The 16,030-nt window shown below is 47.3% G+C and overlaps 1 protein-coding gene across 1 annotated transcript in view; it reads left to right on the forward strand.

Moving 5' to 3' along the window:
* Positions 1-1,015: 1,015 nt before the first annotated feature.
* The window catches only part of LOC145413995 (glutamate receptor 1-like), an 802,643-nt gene continuing 787,628 nt past the window's right edge, over positions 1,016-16,030 (forward strand). Inside the window, exons 1-4 of the mRNA XM_080283586.1 lie at positions 1,016-1,279; positions 1,323-1,539; positions 2,183-2,418; positions 2,586-2,736. Of these exons, the coding sequence (XP_080139712.1) occupies positions 1,016-1,279; positions 1,323-1,539; positions 2,183-2,418; positions 2,586-2,736 (868 nt within the window). The remainder of the gene's footprint in view (positions 1,280-1,322; positions 1,540-2,182; positions 2,419-2,585; positions 2,737-16,030) is intronic.

Below are 16,030 nucleotides of genomic sequence, written 5' to 3' on the forward strand. Positions count from 1 at the left end.
CCTCGGGCAGCCCCTCGCGGCAGCCCCTCTGGCTCCTTGGGCGGCCCCTTGCAGGACTCGGGCTCGTCCTCGGGCAGCCCCTCGCTGGGCTGGTCCTCGGGCGGCCCCTCGCCGGGCTCGTCCTTGGGCAGCCCTTCGCTGGGCTAGGACTCGGTCAGCCCCTCGCTGGGCTCGTCCTCGGGCAGCCCCTCGCTGGGCTCAGACTCGGGCAGCCCCTCGCTGGGCTCGGACTCGGGCAGCCCCTTGTGGGACTCTGGCTCAGACTCAGGCAGCCCCTTGCTGGGCTCGGACTCGGGCAGCCCCTCACTGGGCTCACCCTTTGGCAGCCCCTCGCTGGGCTCGTCCTCGGGCAGCCCCTCGCGGGACTCGGGCTTGGCCTCGGGCAGCCCCTCGCAGGACTCAGGCTTGGCCTCGGGCGGCCCCTCGCGGGACTCAGGCTCGGACTCGGGCAGCCCCTCGCTGGGCTCGGACTCGGGCAGCCCCTCGCTGGGCTCTGACTCGGTCAGCCCCTCGCTGGGCTCTGACTCGGTCAGCCCCTCGCTGGGCTCGTCCTCGGGCAGCCCCTCGCTGGGCTCAGACTCGGGCAGCCCCTCGCTGGGCTCGGACTCGGGCAGCCCCTCGCTGGGCTGGTCTCGGCGGCCCCCTCGCCGGGCTTGTCCTCGGGCAGCCCTTCGCTGGGCTGGGCTCGTCCTCGGGCAGCCCCTCGCTGGGACTCGGGCTCCGGCCTCAAGGCAGCCCCTCGCTGGGCTCGGACTCGGGGCAGCCCCTTGTGGGACTCTGGCTCAGACTCAGGCAGCCCCTTGCTGGGCTCGGGCTCGGCAGCCCCTCGGGCTCACCTTGGCCCTCGGGCAGCAGCCCTCGCGGGACTCTCGGGCCTCGCAGGACTCTCGGGCAGCCCCTTGCGGGACTCGGGCTCATCCTTGGGCAGCCCCTCCATGGACTCGGACTCGACAGCCCCTCGCTGGGCTCAGACTCGGGCAGCCTGTCGCTGGGCTTGGACTGGGGCAGCCCCTCGATGGGCTCGGACTCGGGCAGCCCCTTGTGGGACTCTGGCTCGCGTGCCTGTCCTCAGGCAGCCCTTGCTGGGCTCGGACCTCGGGCAGCCCCTCACTGGGCTCACCCTTTGGCAGCCCCTCGCTGCGGGACTCGGTCAGCCCCTCGCGGGGCTCATCCTTGGGCAGCCCCTCGCTCGGGCTCATCCACGGGCAGCCCCTCGCTGGGCTCAGACCTCGGGCAGCCCCCGCTGGGCTCAGTCCAGACTCGGGCAGCCCCTCGCTGGGCTCAGACTCGGGCAGCCCCTCGCTGGGCTCGGTCTCGGGCAGCCCCTGCTGGGCTCGGACTCGGGCAGCCCCTTGGGGGACTCTGGCTCCGACTCAGGCAGCCCCTGGCGGGGCTCGGACTCTCGGGCAGCCCCTCACCGGGCTCACCTTGGCAGCCCCTCGCTGGGCTCGTCCTCGGGCAGCCCCTCGCGCTACTCGGGCTCATCCTTGGGCAGCCCCTCCATGGACTCGGGCTTGTCCACGGGCAGCCCCTCGCTGGGCTCGTCCTCGGGCAGCCCCTCCATGGACTCGGGCTCGGCCTCAGGCAGCCCCTCGCGGGACTCGGGCTTGGCCTCGGGCGGCCCCTTGCGGGACTCGGGCTTGGCCTTGGGCGGCCCCTTGCGGGACTCGGGCTCGGCCTCGGGTTTCCCCTCGCGGGACTCGGGCTCGTCCTCGGGCAGCCCCTCGTGGGACTCAGGCTCGGACTCAGGCCGCCCTTTGCTGGGCTCGTCCTCGGGCATCCCCTCGCTGGGCTCGTCCTCGGGCAGCCCCTCTCGGGACTCGGCCTCGGGCAGCCCCTCGCTGGGCTCGTCCTCGGGCAGCCCCTCGCGGGACTCGGGCTCGGCCTTGGGCAGCCCTCGTGGGACTTGGGCTCGGGCTCGGGCAGCCCCTCGCGGGACTCGGGCTCGGCCTCGGGCAGCCCTTTGCGGGACTTGGGCTTTGCCTCGAGCTGCTCGTTGTGGGACTCGGGCTTGGCCTCGGGCAGCCCCTCGCATTGGGGTCTGGGTTCAGGGAGAGCCTGGCGCTGGACGGTGTGGCAGGTCCTACTGTAGATTCCGTGAACACTTATCAAGCGGTCGTGGTGCTTCCACTCCCCAGCCCTCCTCCTGCCCAATTTTTTTACGCTTTTGTCCAAATGGCAGGGTTGGGTGGCGGTGGTGGTGGAGTGTGTTTGGCCACTGAGCCCTCCGGTCTGTCCCACGCTGTGGCAGTTGAGGGTGATGGGGATGCAGGCGGTGGTGAGGACCTGCTTCTCGCCCCCTACCACCACCACCACCAGAGGATGGGGGCACCTACGGTAACGAGGCACCCCATGAGGACGCCATATGGTGCCAGCCCCGCTGCGGTGCGAGACCAGCCTTCCCCAACCAGGAGGCAGGTGAGGCGGCTAGCCAGTTCCTGAGGGAAGCCGGCCTCCCTATAGTAATGGCAGGGCACCAGCGCCCGCTCCTTCCCATCAGTCTCTCCCACCAACCACTTGTTGCCCGCCGTCGCGCCGCCTCCTTAATAAGATTCAGCACCCACAGTTGAGTGACCTCCCACCAGCCCATGAGGGCCGCCGCCACCGCCAGTATCCCCACCAGCAGCCTCCTCATCCCCTCCGTCCTCGTTCTCAACACCCTGACCAACGCGACCTCCTCCCCCTTCCCGCCCGACTCCGTCCGCCTCCCCATCAAACTCAACACGTTTTCCCACAGCATTTTTTCTGTTTTCAACAGATTTGCAATTATTTGTTACTTTATTATCTTTGGACTCTTTAAAACTGTTTTGTAAGCGATGTAATGCAATACTACGGTTTTGGGAGGTAAAAGAGTTGGTGTGAGAGAGAGAGAGAGAGAGAGAGAGAGAGAGAGAGAGAGAGAGAGAGAGAGAGAATAATAAAAAGATGAAGAAAGTTTTAGGATGAGGAGGAGAGGGAGGGAGTGTAGGAGGAGAAGAAAACCTGAATAACGAAGAGCATAGAACAAAATCGTCTGCTGATAACAAGAACACAGGTTTAAAGATTCGATGGCGTGACAAGGAGAACATTATCAATAAGAAAAACCTTCCCTGATTCCCATGAAAGAATGTGGCGGTAACAGGAGGAAAATAAGAGATGTCACCGAATAAAAGATGTCACAGTATACATGTCAGGATGTCACTGTCAGTGTGTCACCGTATAAAAGATATCACCGTATAAAAGATATCACCGTATAAAAGATGTCAAGATGTCACCGTGTAAAAGACGTCAAGATGTCACTGTGTAAAAGATGTCACCGTATAAAAGATGTCAAGATATCACTGTCAAGCTGTCACCGTAAAAAAGATGTTACCATATAAAAGATATCACCGAATAAAAGATGTCACCGTATAAAAGATGTCAAGATGTCACCGTGTAAAAGATGTCAAGATATCACCGTATAAAAGATATCACCGTATAAAAGATGTCACCGTATAAAAGATGTCAAGATGTCACCGTATAAATGATATCACCGTATAAAAGATGTCACTGTATAAAAGATGTCAAGATGTCACCGTAAAAAAGATGTCAAGATGTCACCGTAAAAAAGATGTCAAGATGTCACCGTAAAAAAGATGTCAAGATGTCACCGTGAAAAGGATGTCACCTTATAAAAGATGTCAAGACGTCACCGTATAAAAGATGTCATCACCGTATAAAAGATGTCAAGATGTCATCCTATAAAAGAGCCATCCATCCCTCATCCAATCCTATGTCGCCCCATAAGGAGCATAGGAACCCGGGGCTAGGCAAGTTGGTCCTGACATTTAAGATGAGAGTGACCAGCCTCACTCATCCCTGAGTGGCATTATGTGAGCAATAAACCCCAACCACCCCTTGGATATAAGCCTACACAGGCTCAGTCCGATTGGAGCACCTTAATTACCCACTAAACCGCCAGGTGCCATAATTTGGTTACATGGTTACCACCCAGCGTAGTAAATGGTTTCCTGGTGTACAGGAAACCATTTGGATTGTCACTCAGAGTAGAGTCACCCATAGGCAGTGGGAAGAGGAAAGAATGAAGGAAAAAAAAACTGAAGAAGGAGTGTAAAGTCACCCGTAGGCAGAAGAAAGAGGAAAGAAAGGCAGAAGAGGAAGGATGGAAGGGAGGAAAGTGTAGACACCCAAAGCAGCACTACATCGAGTGAGTGGATGAAGAGCGCCACCCCCCCCCCTTACCACAAATGTCACCGGATAAAAGATGTCAAGATGTCCATAGTAGAGATAACAGTAGTATTCGACACTCGCTATGCCGATGTTACTCCTCTGGCCGTGATTCACAGGAGCCTGAGAGTGTTGATAGCTCTTAATAAGTTTGGTCCTTAAGACAGCGTGATCAGGACTGGTGGAATCGTGGCCTGGGAGTCATAGCAGCCCGGGGTCAGGCCTCGCTATCGGGTCTTTTTTACTTTTATTTTCATTTTGTTTCCCTGTGGACTTGGGATCTGATCCCCCCCCCCCTCCGAGATGTTCATTTCGTTATTTTTCACTTGATGGTGTGTTATGTTATACATGTTATTCCTCGCTGCACGCAACGCCATTTTTTTTCTCCTTATAACTTGTGATAGGTACTTTTTTCTTCGCCATCATTATGATATCCTTGGACTGAACGGGTTAATGGAGTCTGATTTGAATACTTTCAGTAGGCGAGACTATTTCTAAGGTGACTAAAGTGGACTGAAGGCAGAAAGAATATAAAACAAAAGGTGTGATGGTAATGAAGTATTTACCTGCTGTCATTGCCCTACCTGGTGGTGTAGTGGTTAGAAGGCCTCAGTGGAAGTGACGGCCGTGCACTAGTTAGTTACCCCACAGAGTGACTGGATGTTTGTCGCTCATGTAAAGCCACCAGGAGAAGTAGGCCGGTCAACTGCCCTGAAATGTAGGATACCAGACTGGGATAGCCTAGCCTAGGGCCCCTACGCGTACAAGAAGGTAAACTGGAATTGCCTGTTACCGTTTTATTTATTAATTTTCATTTATTACTTTCTACTGATGTCAACGGTTGACCAAAATTGTGATGTGCTATTGCACTTCCTGCTTTACTAAATGTGTGTGTGGGGGGGGGGGCGCACTCCGTTGAAAAGTAGTGTACGATGCACTGAGCGCAAAGGAAGCACACGGATATTTGCTGAATGTCTGAGCTGTGGTCAGCCCTACACTCCTCCTACATCGACACATATTCCAAATGCTTTTTCATTATTGACTTCTACTTTAATACACTTTATAGCACTGAGGAACGCACACACCATAGCTTGTGGTTTATTATGTTGGTTCCTCACCCCTCTTAGAAGACAACTTGATTAGGTAAGTCGTAACATAGTAGGTGTACTGGAAAGTGTACCTGGAAAGCGAGATAGAGCTTGAGATAAGCAGCTCGTTTACACCGAGAAGAGAACCTTTAATACAGGTTATCTGGAAATCAATAATCTTTCTTTTGTTATAAGAGTGTAAATATAAGAAAACTATTTTTTTATTTTCTTGAATAGTAGATTTTATCGAAATATTAATGCAGTGAAAGTAAAAAGTATTGTGAAAGAAAGTAGAAATAACACTTAAATATTCTTAAAAGTAAATATAAGAAATTGTATCTTGTGTATAAATGGTTTTCAAAATTAGATCTATAAATATTTATCCCGAGAAAAAGATAACTAATTTAAAAAAAAAAGTTCTTGTTGCAATAAAATTTTTAACTTAATATTAGAGGTGATATGCCAATCGAGCTTTTATATCTGGTTTTCTAATAAATAAATTTAATTTACGTGCTTAACTATTTAGTTTTAGCAACTAAGAAGATTAGGGTAGAGCTTTTTCTTCCAAAATGAAGAATTATAGAACCCATAAAAATATAAAGAAACAAACAAAGTACATCAACAAAATCCCAATATCATGCAGCGGCCTCAAAACCAAAATGATGAGTTGGAGAAAAATGACACATATAAAGACGATACAAACATACCATTAAAAAAGTAGTCCCAATAATTACATGAAGACCGTGAAAGCCTGTCGCTACAAAAAACAAGATCCAAAAACTGAGTCATTAATAGTAAACGGAGCTTCAAAGTATTCAAAAGCCTGAAGAGCTGTAAAATAAATAACTAGGATTCCTGGGCTTACTCCAACCATTTGCCGATGCTGTAAAATTATTTACTAAAGAGCAAACAATACCAACCATATCCAACTTTACATCGTACTGTTTCTCCCCCGTCTTCAGATTATTTATTTCCCTCTAAGTTTGAGCTATTTTACCTTATCAAACTGGATTAGTAAATTTTAATACAGGAGATTTATTCTTCTTATGTTGTCTAAGCCTAGGTGTCTATTCAACTATAAGTGCTGGTTGGGCTTCGAATTGCAAATACTCAATACATGGAAGACTACGGGCTGTCGCTCAAACAATTTCATATGAAGTTAGACTTGCTCTTATGCGGCTATGTTGCTAATTCTTAGTAAAAATCATCATAGCGCTATTCTTGGTATGAAGTTTAACAAATCTTTATTAATTAAGAGACTTCGACTTCCGATTCTTTCGTATACTATATTTGCAAGGCAAAATAATCCTGAAGAACATAGGCCATGACCGACCATTAGAACACCAGCATCGTTCATTTTACTTGTTACTTACCATAATATACTTTCTGGTTGCCAGTGGTGCTAAGTACAGAAAACTGTAAATGCTTCCTTTGCCGTTGTTTTTGCTGATCCTACTCTTATAATTGTTTACTGTTGCTATATTGTTGCTACTGTTGTTGCTGCTATTGTTGCTATTGTTGTTGCTGTTGATGTAAATGCTACTGTAGTTCTTGATGCGATTACTGCTTTTGTTGTTGCTGCTCCTGTGGATGCTATTATTGTTCTTACTGATGACATTGTTAATATAGCTGTTGCTGTTATTGTTATTCTTCTTGTTACTATTACCCCCACAGGGATTTTACCAGTCTTTTCAGTCCTTCTCCCTCCCTTACCGAGCTTAACAACGTAGCGTTATTTCTGTCCTGCCAGACTCTTCCAACTCTTGACCTCTCCCCCCTCGTCCCACACTTCGGCGCGCTATTGTGCTCTTTCGTTAAACCTTCTTTGGAGTTAAATGCAGACATTTAACCATAGGCTCCTTCGTGTTGCATAAATTAAACTGAATACTGCCACCCCAAAAGGCGCACACACCATGTTTTACAACAGTTTAGGTCCGAATGTTGTTCTTCACAGTAAATACAATGTCAGGATTTGAGTGTAATTCTATCTGCATAACTCACGACTTAAATTTTCGGTTTCTTTAAGGAGTGATAAGATTTTCTACCTTCCAGGACAATTTGTAAAGAGCAATAACTAGTTGGTTATAAGATAAAGCAGACAAGCTAGGTAAGTCCATTCAGACATGCCAAGCATTCAGAAGTCAAGGGAATATTCCTGTTGAAGTGATTACATGTACAGTTCGAAGACAAAAGCCTAATCAAAGATGTAATTATATTTCTCACAAATAAATGATCTGGTGAGATCCAAAAACAGGAAAGAGTCAACACAAAAGTAAAGAAACTTATAACAGAGTGAAGGTAAAATAGTCCCTGCATCCGTCCAGTCAGAGCCCACAGCAATAGCCTGCGTATCTGACAAAAAGAATTTGTTCGATAAGTAAATCGCTTTCACTTTTCGTGTAAACACTGTTTAATTCAATATTTACCGCTAATAAATCAACCATACATTTTGTTTTTTATTATTACAAAATAAACTTACATAATACTGGATTAAGTATATTTCTGAAATTTATATTTGGGGTTTGTCATGACTGGGATTAGCACAGATTACAGTGAGGTGGTGGGGAGGATGGAAGAGGAGAGAAGGGAGAGGATGAATGGAGGAAAGTGGGAGAAGAAATGAGAACGAGGAATGGACGGTGAGAAAAGGAGTGTTATAGACTTCAAAGAGAGAGCTTTAGGAGTAAAGAAAAAGGAAAGACTCATCTGAATGAGATGCAATAAAGAGAGAACAGAAGGACTAAAAAGGATTAGGACATGCGGATACGAGGAAGCAGGTGAAGTGTAAGGAAGAAAAACGGGGGAGAAAGAAAAAACAAAACAGGTAAGGGGGAATGAAGTAGACTATATTAATAAGAACGAGGAAAATCAGAAACGTTGTTAAGGAGGGAAAAATGAAGTTGGTATAGAGTATATAAAATTGTGGTCCAGCAGGAAGAGGTAAGGAGGTGTGAAGTGTGGGGCACAATGATGGGTGGAAGAAAGGGAGAAGGAAATAAAGAATGAGTGTTGTAAGATTAGGTGAGGGGAGCGAAGTGAGATAGTGTGTCAGTAGTCAAGTGAGATGGAGTGCTAGGGTAGAGACTCAGGAATAGCACCGGACTTTATTTCTACCACAGAATACTGACGCGTAGCGTAGTGGTTTGGAGCGCTGGCCTAAGTTAAGATCCTTATGGCTGAAGTTTATATACTTATTTATTTATGTATTTATTAATTTACAGTCATTTAATGCGAGCAAGGTAATAGATCGATAATTCATTCACAACGGTCTCTCTCTCTCTCTCTCTCTCTCTCTCTCTCTCTCTCTCTAAAATAACTGAGGAAATTTATCTAAAGGTACAGTTGCTGGCATATCAAACAGAAACAGCCCGTCCACCAGGGAGGTGGTGTAATGCTCTCTGCATCTGGTAACACTGACAAATATGGAACTTCACCAGGTTTCGTTCGGTCGCTAGGACGAATCGAACGTGGTGATCATTGCAGCTGTGCGTAGTTATTGGTGGCAATATAATGTATAAGCAATATTCCGCCAGAAAATATACCTATAATAGCATGTCATGATTACGGTAAGGTTTTAATGTTTGCAGTTATCCAGTCTGAACACGTGCACATTACATCAATTATGCCATTAGTTACAAAAATCGCTTGTATTATATGCAGTTATTATGATTGACGGTTAATATTATTAATGACTGATTATTATGACACTGATTTCATGAATGGTTTAGTTTCTGGTCATGAACCATGCAACAGTTAACAGTTCATCATATAAGTCATAGTTTCAGCTTCCCCACATCTATCGATGAACAGAAAATTATCGTGACCCCCATCCTCCCTACCGTTAATCTGACATTGGTAGACCTCAGAAATCGAAGCAAGTTCACTACATATAGGAGGTGGCACCTCAGGAGGCGGCAGGATGGGGGTGGGGGACCTGGGAGACAGGAGGAGAGAGGTGGGTGAAGAAGGGGGCAACAGTGGTCGAACTGGGGGCTAGAGGAGAGGGATGATGGGTTAGGGGACGGTAGACTTTGGTGGACGACAGGAGCTACAATGGGAGAGATAGATTACAAGATGATGACTGGGCCAAATCATTGTTTCATGGAGAATATGGAATCTTACGGTCAGACCATAAAACGTTATGTTGACGTTGCCACGTGTTGTAATTGACCGTCATGGTTTGTAACAGTTCACGACACACTTAACACTGGGTGGCTCAATACCCTTTAATGATTACGGTGACTTTGTTAATGTGCAAATATATGACACGTCCCTACAGTTTGCAGATGTTACAGCTGTTGTTATAGTGATTGGGAATTACAGTACTCTTGTAGCCTAAATCGCCGCCCACATTAGCGGGCAGTGACTGGTGGACTGTCCGCCCCGAGCTTTCTTTTCGATTGATATCCTAAATTCCTCTATATCGGTGATTTAACCCTTTCAAGCCTTTTTTTTATTATTAATAGGTTTAATAATAATGTCCTTGGGCTAAAAGGGTTAATGGCAGATCTGTTTGTAACCCTTTCTGTGCGAGATATCATTTCCATGCTGAATAAATTGCTTTCAAGGCAGCAAGAACAAAATACAAAAGGCGTCAACATAGCGAAGAATGGACAGATGGATGTGTAAGATGGGACTGCATGGATTGGTGGATGTGGGGTGGGTTGATGGATGGATGGTTAGGTAAGTTTGTGAGAAGGCGGTATATATACGGTATTGGTGGTGTGTGTGTGAGAGAGAGAGAGAGAGAGAGCATGTTGTAAGTCATCTTGCGGAGCTCCAGTCTTGGCGACTGGGTGGGTAGTTTAGTAGGTGCTGGATGAGTGACGTGGGTTGATGGGTGGACAGGTGGGGTGGATGGAGTGGGTGGTGTGGGGTTCGTAGTTGGAGTGAGTACGGCTGGTGAGTGTGGTGTGCATAGTGGGAGGAGTGGGTTAAGTGGGCGGGATTTGTAGGGTGGATGAGTGAGTTGTGCGAAATGGATGGGATGAGTGGAAAGGGTGTACAAGCAGGATGTGATGGGTGGCCAGGGTGTGTGGGTGGGTGGGAGAGTTGAGGTGGTTTAGCTGGGTTGGACACGTGGGTGGGGTGACTGGGTTTCCTGGGTAGGTGAGTTGGTGGGTGGATGTGTGGCTTCCCGGAGGACAAGTCCAGGAGACCAGCTTACTACGCTCAGTGAGTGGATAGGTATATGGGTGGGTGGGTTATTAGTTAGTGGATAGGTATATGGGTGGGTGGGTTATTAGTTAGTGGATAGGTATATGGGTGGGTGGGTTATTAGTTAGTGGATAGGCATATGGGTGGGTGGGTTATTAGTTAGTGGATAGGTATATGGGTGGGTGGGGTATTAGTTAGTGGATAGGTATATGGGTGGGTGGGTTATTAGTTAGTGGATAGGTATATGGGTGGGTGGGTTATTAGTTAGTGGATAGGTATATGGGTGGGTGGGTTATTAGTGAGTGGATAGGTATATGGGTGGGTGGGTTATTAGTTAGTGGATAGGTATATGGGTGGGTGGGTTATTAGTTAGTGGATAGGTATATGGGTGGGTGGGTTATTAGTTAGTGGATAGGTATATGGGTGGGTGGGTTATTAGTTAGTGGATAGGTATATGGGTGGGTGGGTGGAAGGAGCAAAATAGGTCCGCTGGGGAATAGGTCAATTCGGTAACAGATCCAGGGTTAAAATGCCAGTTTCGGAAAATAGGTCCCTGGAGAATCCATCAGGGGAAATGGTCCTTAGTGGAAATAGGTCCAGTGGGTAAAAAGGGTACGGATGGAACACAGGTGCCTATGGTGAAATGGGTCAGTGTGGGGATTTGTGCCCATGGATAGAAAATAGGCCCATTGGTAGGGCCACAGAGCAAATAGGTCCGTGGAAGGAGGATAGGCCCAGGGGTAAAAATAGGTCCATGGGAAAGCTATTGGAGGTAATATATATCCATGGATAAAATATGTCCATGTAGGAAAATAGGTCCGTGAGGAACATTGGTCATTTGATGGAAAATAGGTCCATGTAGGAAAATAGGTCCATGGGAAACATTGGTCATGTAATGGAAAATAGGTCCATGAAAGAAAAGTAGGTGCCTGGTGGAAAATAGGCCCTAATGTGAAATAGGTCCATCGGGACAAGGGGGTCCATGAGAAGGCCCTTGAAGAATTAGGCCCATAGGGAGTAAATGGGTCCGCTTGACAACAACTGCAGGGGTGAAGTAGGTCCAAGGGGAATATTGGTCAACGGAGGAAAGTTGGGTCATGGCATAAAATAGGTGCAATGGTGAAATGGGCTCCTGGGAAAAATGAGTGCAAGTGAGACAATGGATCCTTGGAGAAATGGTTACAATTGGATGAACATAGATCCTTTGGAAAAATGGTTACAATTGGATGAACATAGATTCTTTGGAGAAATGGTTACAGTTGGATGAACATAGATCCTTTGGAGAAATGGGTTCATGGAGGAAAATACATCCCAGCGGGAAAGTAGGTCCAGGAAAGAAAATGGGTTCACGGCATGAAAATAGGTTCATGAGAGAAAATAGGTGGGTGAAATGCCCCGTAATGGGTGTGTAATTGGTGACGGGTGAGATGCCCCGTAATGGGTGTGAAATTGGTGACGAGTGAGATGCCCCGTAATGGGTGTGTAATTGGTGACGGGTGAGATGCCCCGTAATGGGTGTGTAATTGGTGACGGGTGAGATGCCCCGCAATGGGTGTGTAATTGGTGACGGGTGAGATGCCCCGTAATGGGTGTGTAATTGGTGACGGGTGAGATGCCCCGTAATGAGTGTGTAATTGGTGGCGGGTGACGTAATGGGTGTGTAATTGTTGGCGGGTGACGTAATGGGTGTGTAATTGGTGACGGGTGACGTAATGGGTGTGTAATTGGTGACGGGTGAGATGCCCCGTAATGGGTGTGTAATTGGTGACGGGTGAGGTGCCCCGTAATAGGTGTGTAATTGGTGACGGGTGAGATGCCCCGTAATGGGGGTACGGGCTGATGTGCTTTTAGTCTAAAATCCTTCCTATCCAGCTGTTTGGGTAGTAATGTTGCCGTGGGTGTCGCAGGTCCCAGCGGTGCTTAGTGACAATACAATGATAACATTTCCATCACTGCAGCCCGCTTTGGTATTGGCTCATTTTATTTAAACTTTCTTATCTCAACGTCCCAATCCCAGGATTTCGTTTTCCCTGACGTTAATCCCTTCACTCCGATGACGGACTATTTAGTTTAATCTCGCTGCATCCAGAGGGTTTTATTGGCCTGAAGAGAGACTCCAAACCCCGTAGATTAGATAGTGCTTTCACTTACCCTTTCGCTAGAAAAATATATCTCCTAAGATGACTAAATCGTCCGTAACAATTTACTAATAGAATACGACACCGACAGATGTTTGGAGATGGCAGCAATGAAGCCCAGGAGACGCCATGAGAGTGCAAGAATTAGTGAAGATTATTCCTATCTCCTCCAGGTCAAACAAAGCCTCCTTAGCTGATTGCACTCGCCTGGAGATAGCAGAAGAGAAAAATGATATGAGAGAGAGAGAGAGAGAGAGAGAGAGAGAGAGAGAGAGAGAGAGAGAGAGAGAGAAGAGGATAGGCTGTTTTCATGCTGCTTGAAAAATAAAAACTAAAGGCACAGAAAATGGCGCTATTTTAGAGAGAAGGTCTTATGCCAAGCGGCTTTGTTGATTCGTAATTCCTCTCCCATATTGATTTATCCTTCAGAATGATTTATTAGTGGTTTATTTAGTGATTTATTCTGCATAGTCCACATCATTATCCTCATCTATTTTATTGATGCAGTGTGTGTCAACATCAATACCATATAAAGAACATAGACAGAAAATGGTGAGGTGAAATACGCAAAATGATAAGGTGTAAATGTTAAGGTGTAAATGGCAAGGTGTAAATGGTAAAGTGGTAAATGGTCAGGTGTAAATGGTAAGGTGTAATAGTAAGGTGTAAATGGTAATGTGTAAATGGTAAGGTGTAATGGTAAGGTGTAAATGGTAAAGTGTAAATGGTAAGGTGTAATAGTAAGGTGTAAATGGTAAAGTGTAAATAGTAAGGTGTAAATGGTAAAGTGTAAATGGTAAGGTGTAATAGTAAGGTGTAAATGGTAAAGTGTAAATGGTAAGGTGTAAATGGTAAGGTGTAAATGGTAAGGTGTAAATGGTAAGGTGTAATAGTAAAGTGTAAATGGTAAGGTGTAAATGGTAAAGCGTAAATGGTAAGGTGTAATAGTAAAGTGTAAATGGTAAAGTGTAAATAGTAAGGTGTAAATGGTAAAGTGTAAATCGTAAGGTGTAAATGGTAAGGTGTAATAGTAAGTGTAAATGGTAAAGTGTAATAGTAAGGTGTAAATGATAAGGTGTAAATGGTAAGGTGTAAATGGTAAGGTGTAATAGTAAGTGTAAATGGTAAGGTGTAATAGGAAGGTGTAAATGGTAAGGTGTAATGGTCAGGTGTAATGGTAAGGTGTAATGGTAAGGTGTAAATGGTAAGGTGTAAATGGTAAGGTGTAATGGTAAGGTGTAAATGGTATGGTGTAATAGGAAGGTGTAAATGGTAAGGTGTAAATGATAAGGTGTAAATGGTAAGGTGTAATGGTAAGGTGTAATGGTAAGGTGTAATGGTAAGGTGTAAATGGTAAGGTGTAATGGTAAGGTGTAATGGTAAGGTGTAATGGTAAGGTGTAAATGGTAAGGTGTAATGGTAAGGTGTAATGGTAAGGTGTAATGGTAAGGTGTAAATGGAGAGAGGTGTAAATGGTTAGGTGTAATGGTATGGTGTAAATGGAGAGAGGTGTAAATGGTAAGGTGTAATGGTAAGGTGTAAATGGTAAGGTGTAATATGCCAAATGAGTCGGGCAGGAAGCGGTGTTACAAAGTCTCCTGAGTCACCTGAACGGCCCAGACTTTTGTATTTCGAGATTCTGTAGCCAAGGAACAGGACGGAAGGCTGATGAAAGTGACACACACACACACACACACACACACACACACACACACACACACACACACACACACACACACACACACACACACACACACACACACACACACACACACACACACACACACACACACACACACACACACACACACACACACACACACACACACACACACACACACACACACACACACACACACACACACACACACACACACACACACACACACACACACACACACACACACACACACACACACACACACACACACACACACACACACACACACACACACACACACACACACACACACACACACTCTCTCTCTCTCTCTCTCTCTCTCTGACGACGACGAGGATTGATAATTGGTTGATTGTTGTTGTTGTTGTTGTTGTTGATGATGATGATGATGATGATGATGGAGGAAGACGAGGAGGAGGAAACACCCTCTGCCTCCCGTCCTCTCCCCAAAGTGGCAGGTTATGTGTACCTTGTAATATTCCCTCCAAAGAAACCCCGGAGACACAGTGACTGGAGGTAGGGAGGGAAGAGAGGAGGTAGGGACAGGGAGAGAAAGAAGATGGAAGGGAGAAGTGGGGAAGTAAGGAGAGAGATGGGAAGGTGGGATGGAGTGGGGAAGAAGGAAGGAGGAAAAGAGAGGAGAGAGATAAAGGGGATAGTGTGATGGAGAGAGGGAGAAAGAAGATGGAAGAAGCGATGTAGGGAGGGAGATGGAGAGGTGGGATGGAGTGGGAGAGGAGGAGGAGGAAAGGAGAACAGGAAGAGTAGGGAGAGGGATGGAGGTAGGGCGCAAAGGGGAGAAGAAAAAAAGAAAAGGAAAGGAGATGAGGTAGGGAGAGAGATGGGGAGGTAGAATAGAAGGATATTAGGGAATGAGGGAAAGAGGAAGGGAAAGGAGGAAGCAAACAAAAAAAAGGGGGGGGAAAGGGAGTGAAAGTGGAGGTTGGAGAGGGAAGGGAAAAATGGAGGAAGGAGTAAGAAAAGGTGTAAGGAAGGGCTAAGGGGGAAGGATATTAAATTGAGTGTAGGAATAGGGGAAGATTAGAGGTAACAGAGAGAAAGATGGGGACGAGAAGGTGTGAGAGGAGGGAGGGGACGGATGATGAAAAGGGTAAAGGAGGAAGTAGGGAGAGAAAAGGAAAGCAGGAAGGGGAGAAAAGGGGAGAAGAGATTAAGAGGGAGGAGGGAGAGAAAGGAGAGGGTGAGAGGTGTAACGTGGGAGAGGAAAGGAGAGGGGGAGGAGGGGTGGCATGGGTGGGATTGAAGGAGGAAGAGGGAAGAGGAGAGTAGGAAGAGCAAAGAAGAGGGAAACGAGGGAGGCGAACGGAGAGAAAGAGGAGCGGGGGAAGAGAATGATGGTAAGAGTGGAAGAAGGGAAATAGGGAAGCAGTAAAGGGTGGAGTGAAAAGGAGGAAGAGGAGGAGAGGAGTTGGAAGGGAGGGGTGAGGGATAGAATGGAGGAGGTTGAAAGCAGAGAAGGAGTAAGGGAAGAAAGTAGGTAAGGATGGAGGGGGTGGAAGAGAAGAAGGATGGGGAGGCTGGGGGATAGGAAGGAGAAGAGGGAAAAGTAGGAGGGGAGAGGACGTAAGGAGAGGGGAGGAAGGGTAGAAAGAGGAGAAAAGGGGGAGGGGTGGCAGGCAAGAAACACTGAACGAAATGGCCGAGGGGAAGAGAGGAGAGGGGAGAGACGGAAGGAGGAAGAGAGGAGGAAATGAAGGGAAAAGGAGATTTGAGGATGGGGGAGAGAGACGTGGTAGAGT

The sequence above is a fragment of the Coenobita brevimanus genome, chromosome 1 (genome assembly GCF_032717465.1).
Source record: "Coenobita brevimanus isolate Jiangsu-jjx chromosome 1, ASM3271746v2, whole genome shotgun sequence".
In the NCBI taxonomy this organism is placed as follows: Eukaryota; Metazoa; Arthropoda; class Malacostraca; order Decapoda; family Coenobitidae; genus Coenobita; species Coenobita brevimanus.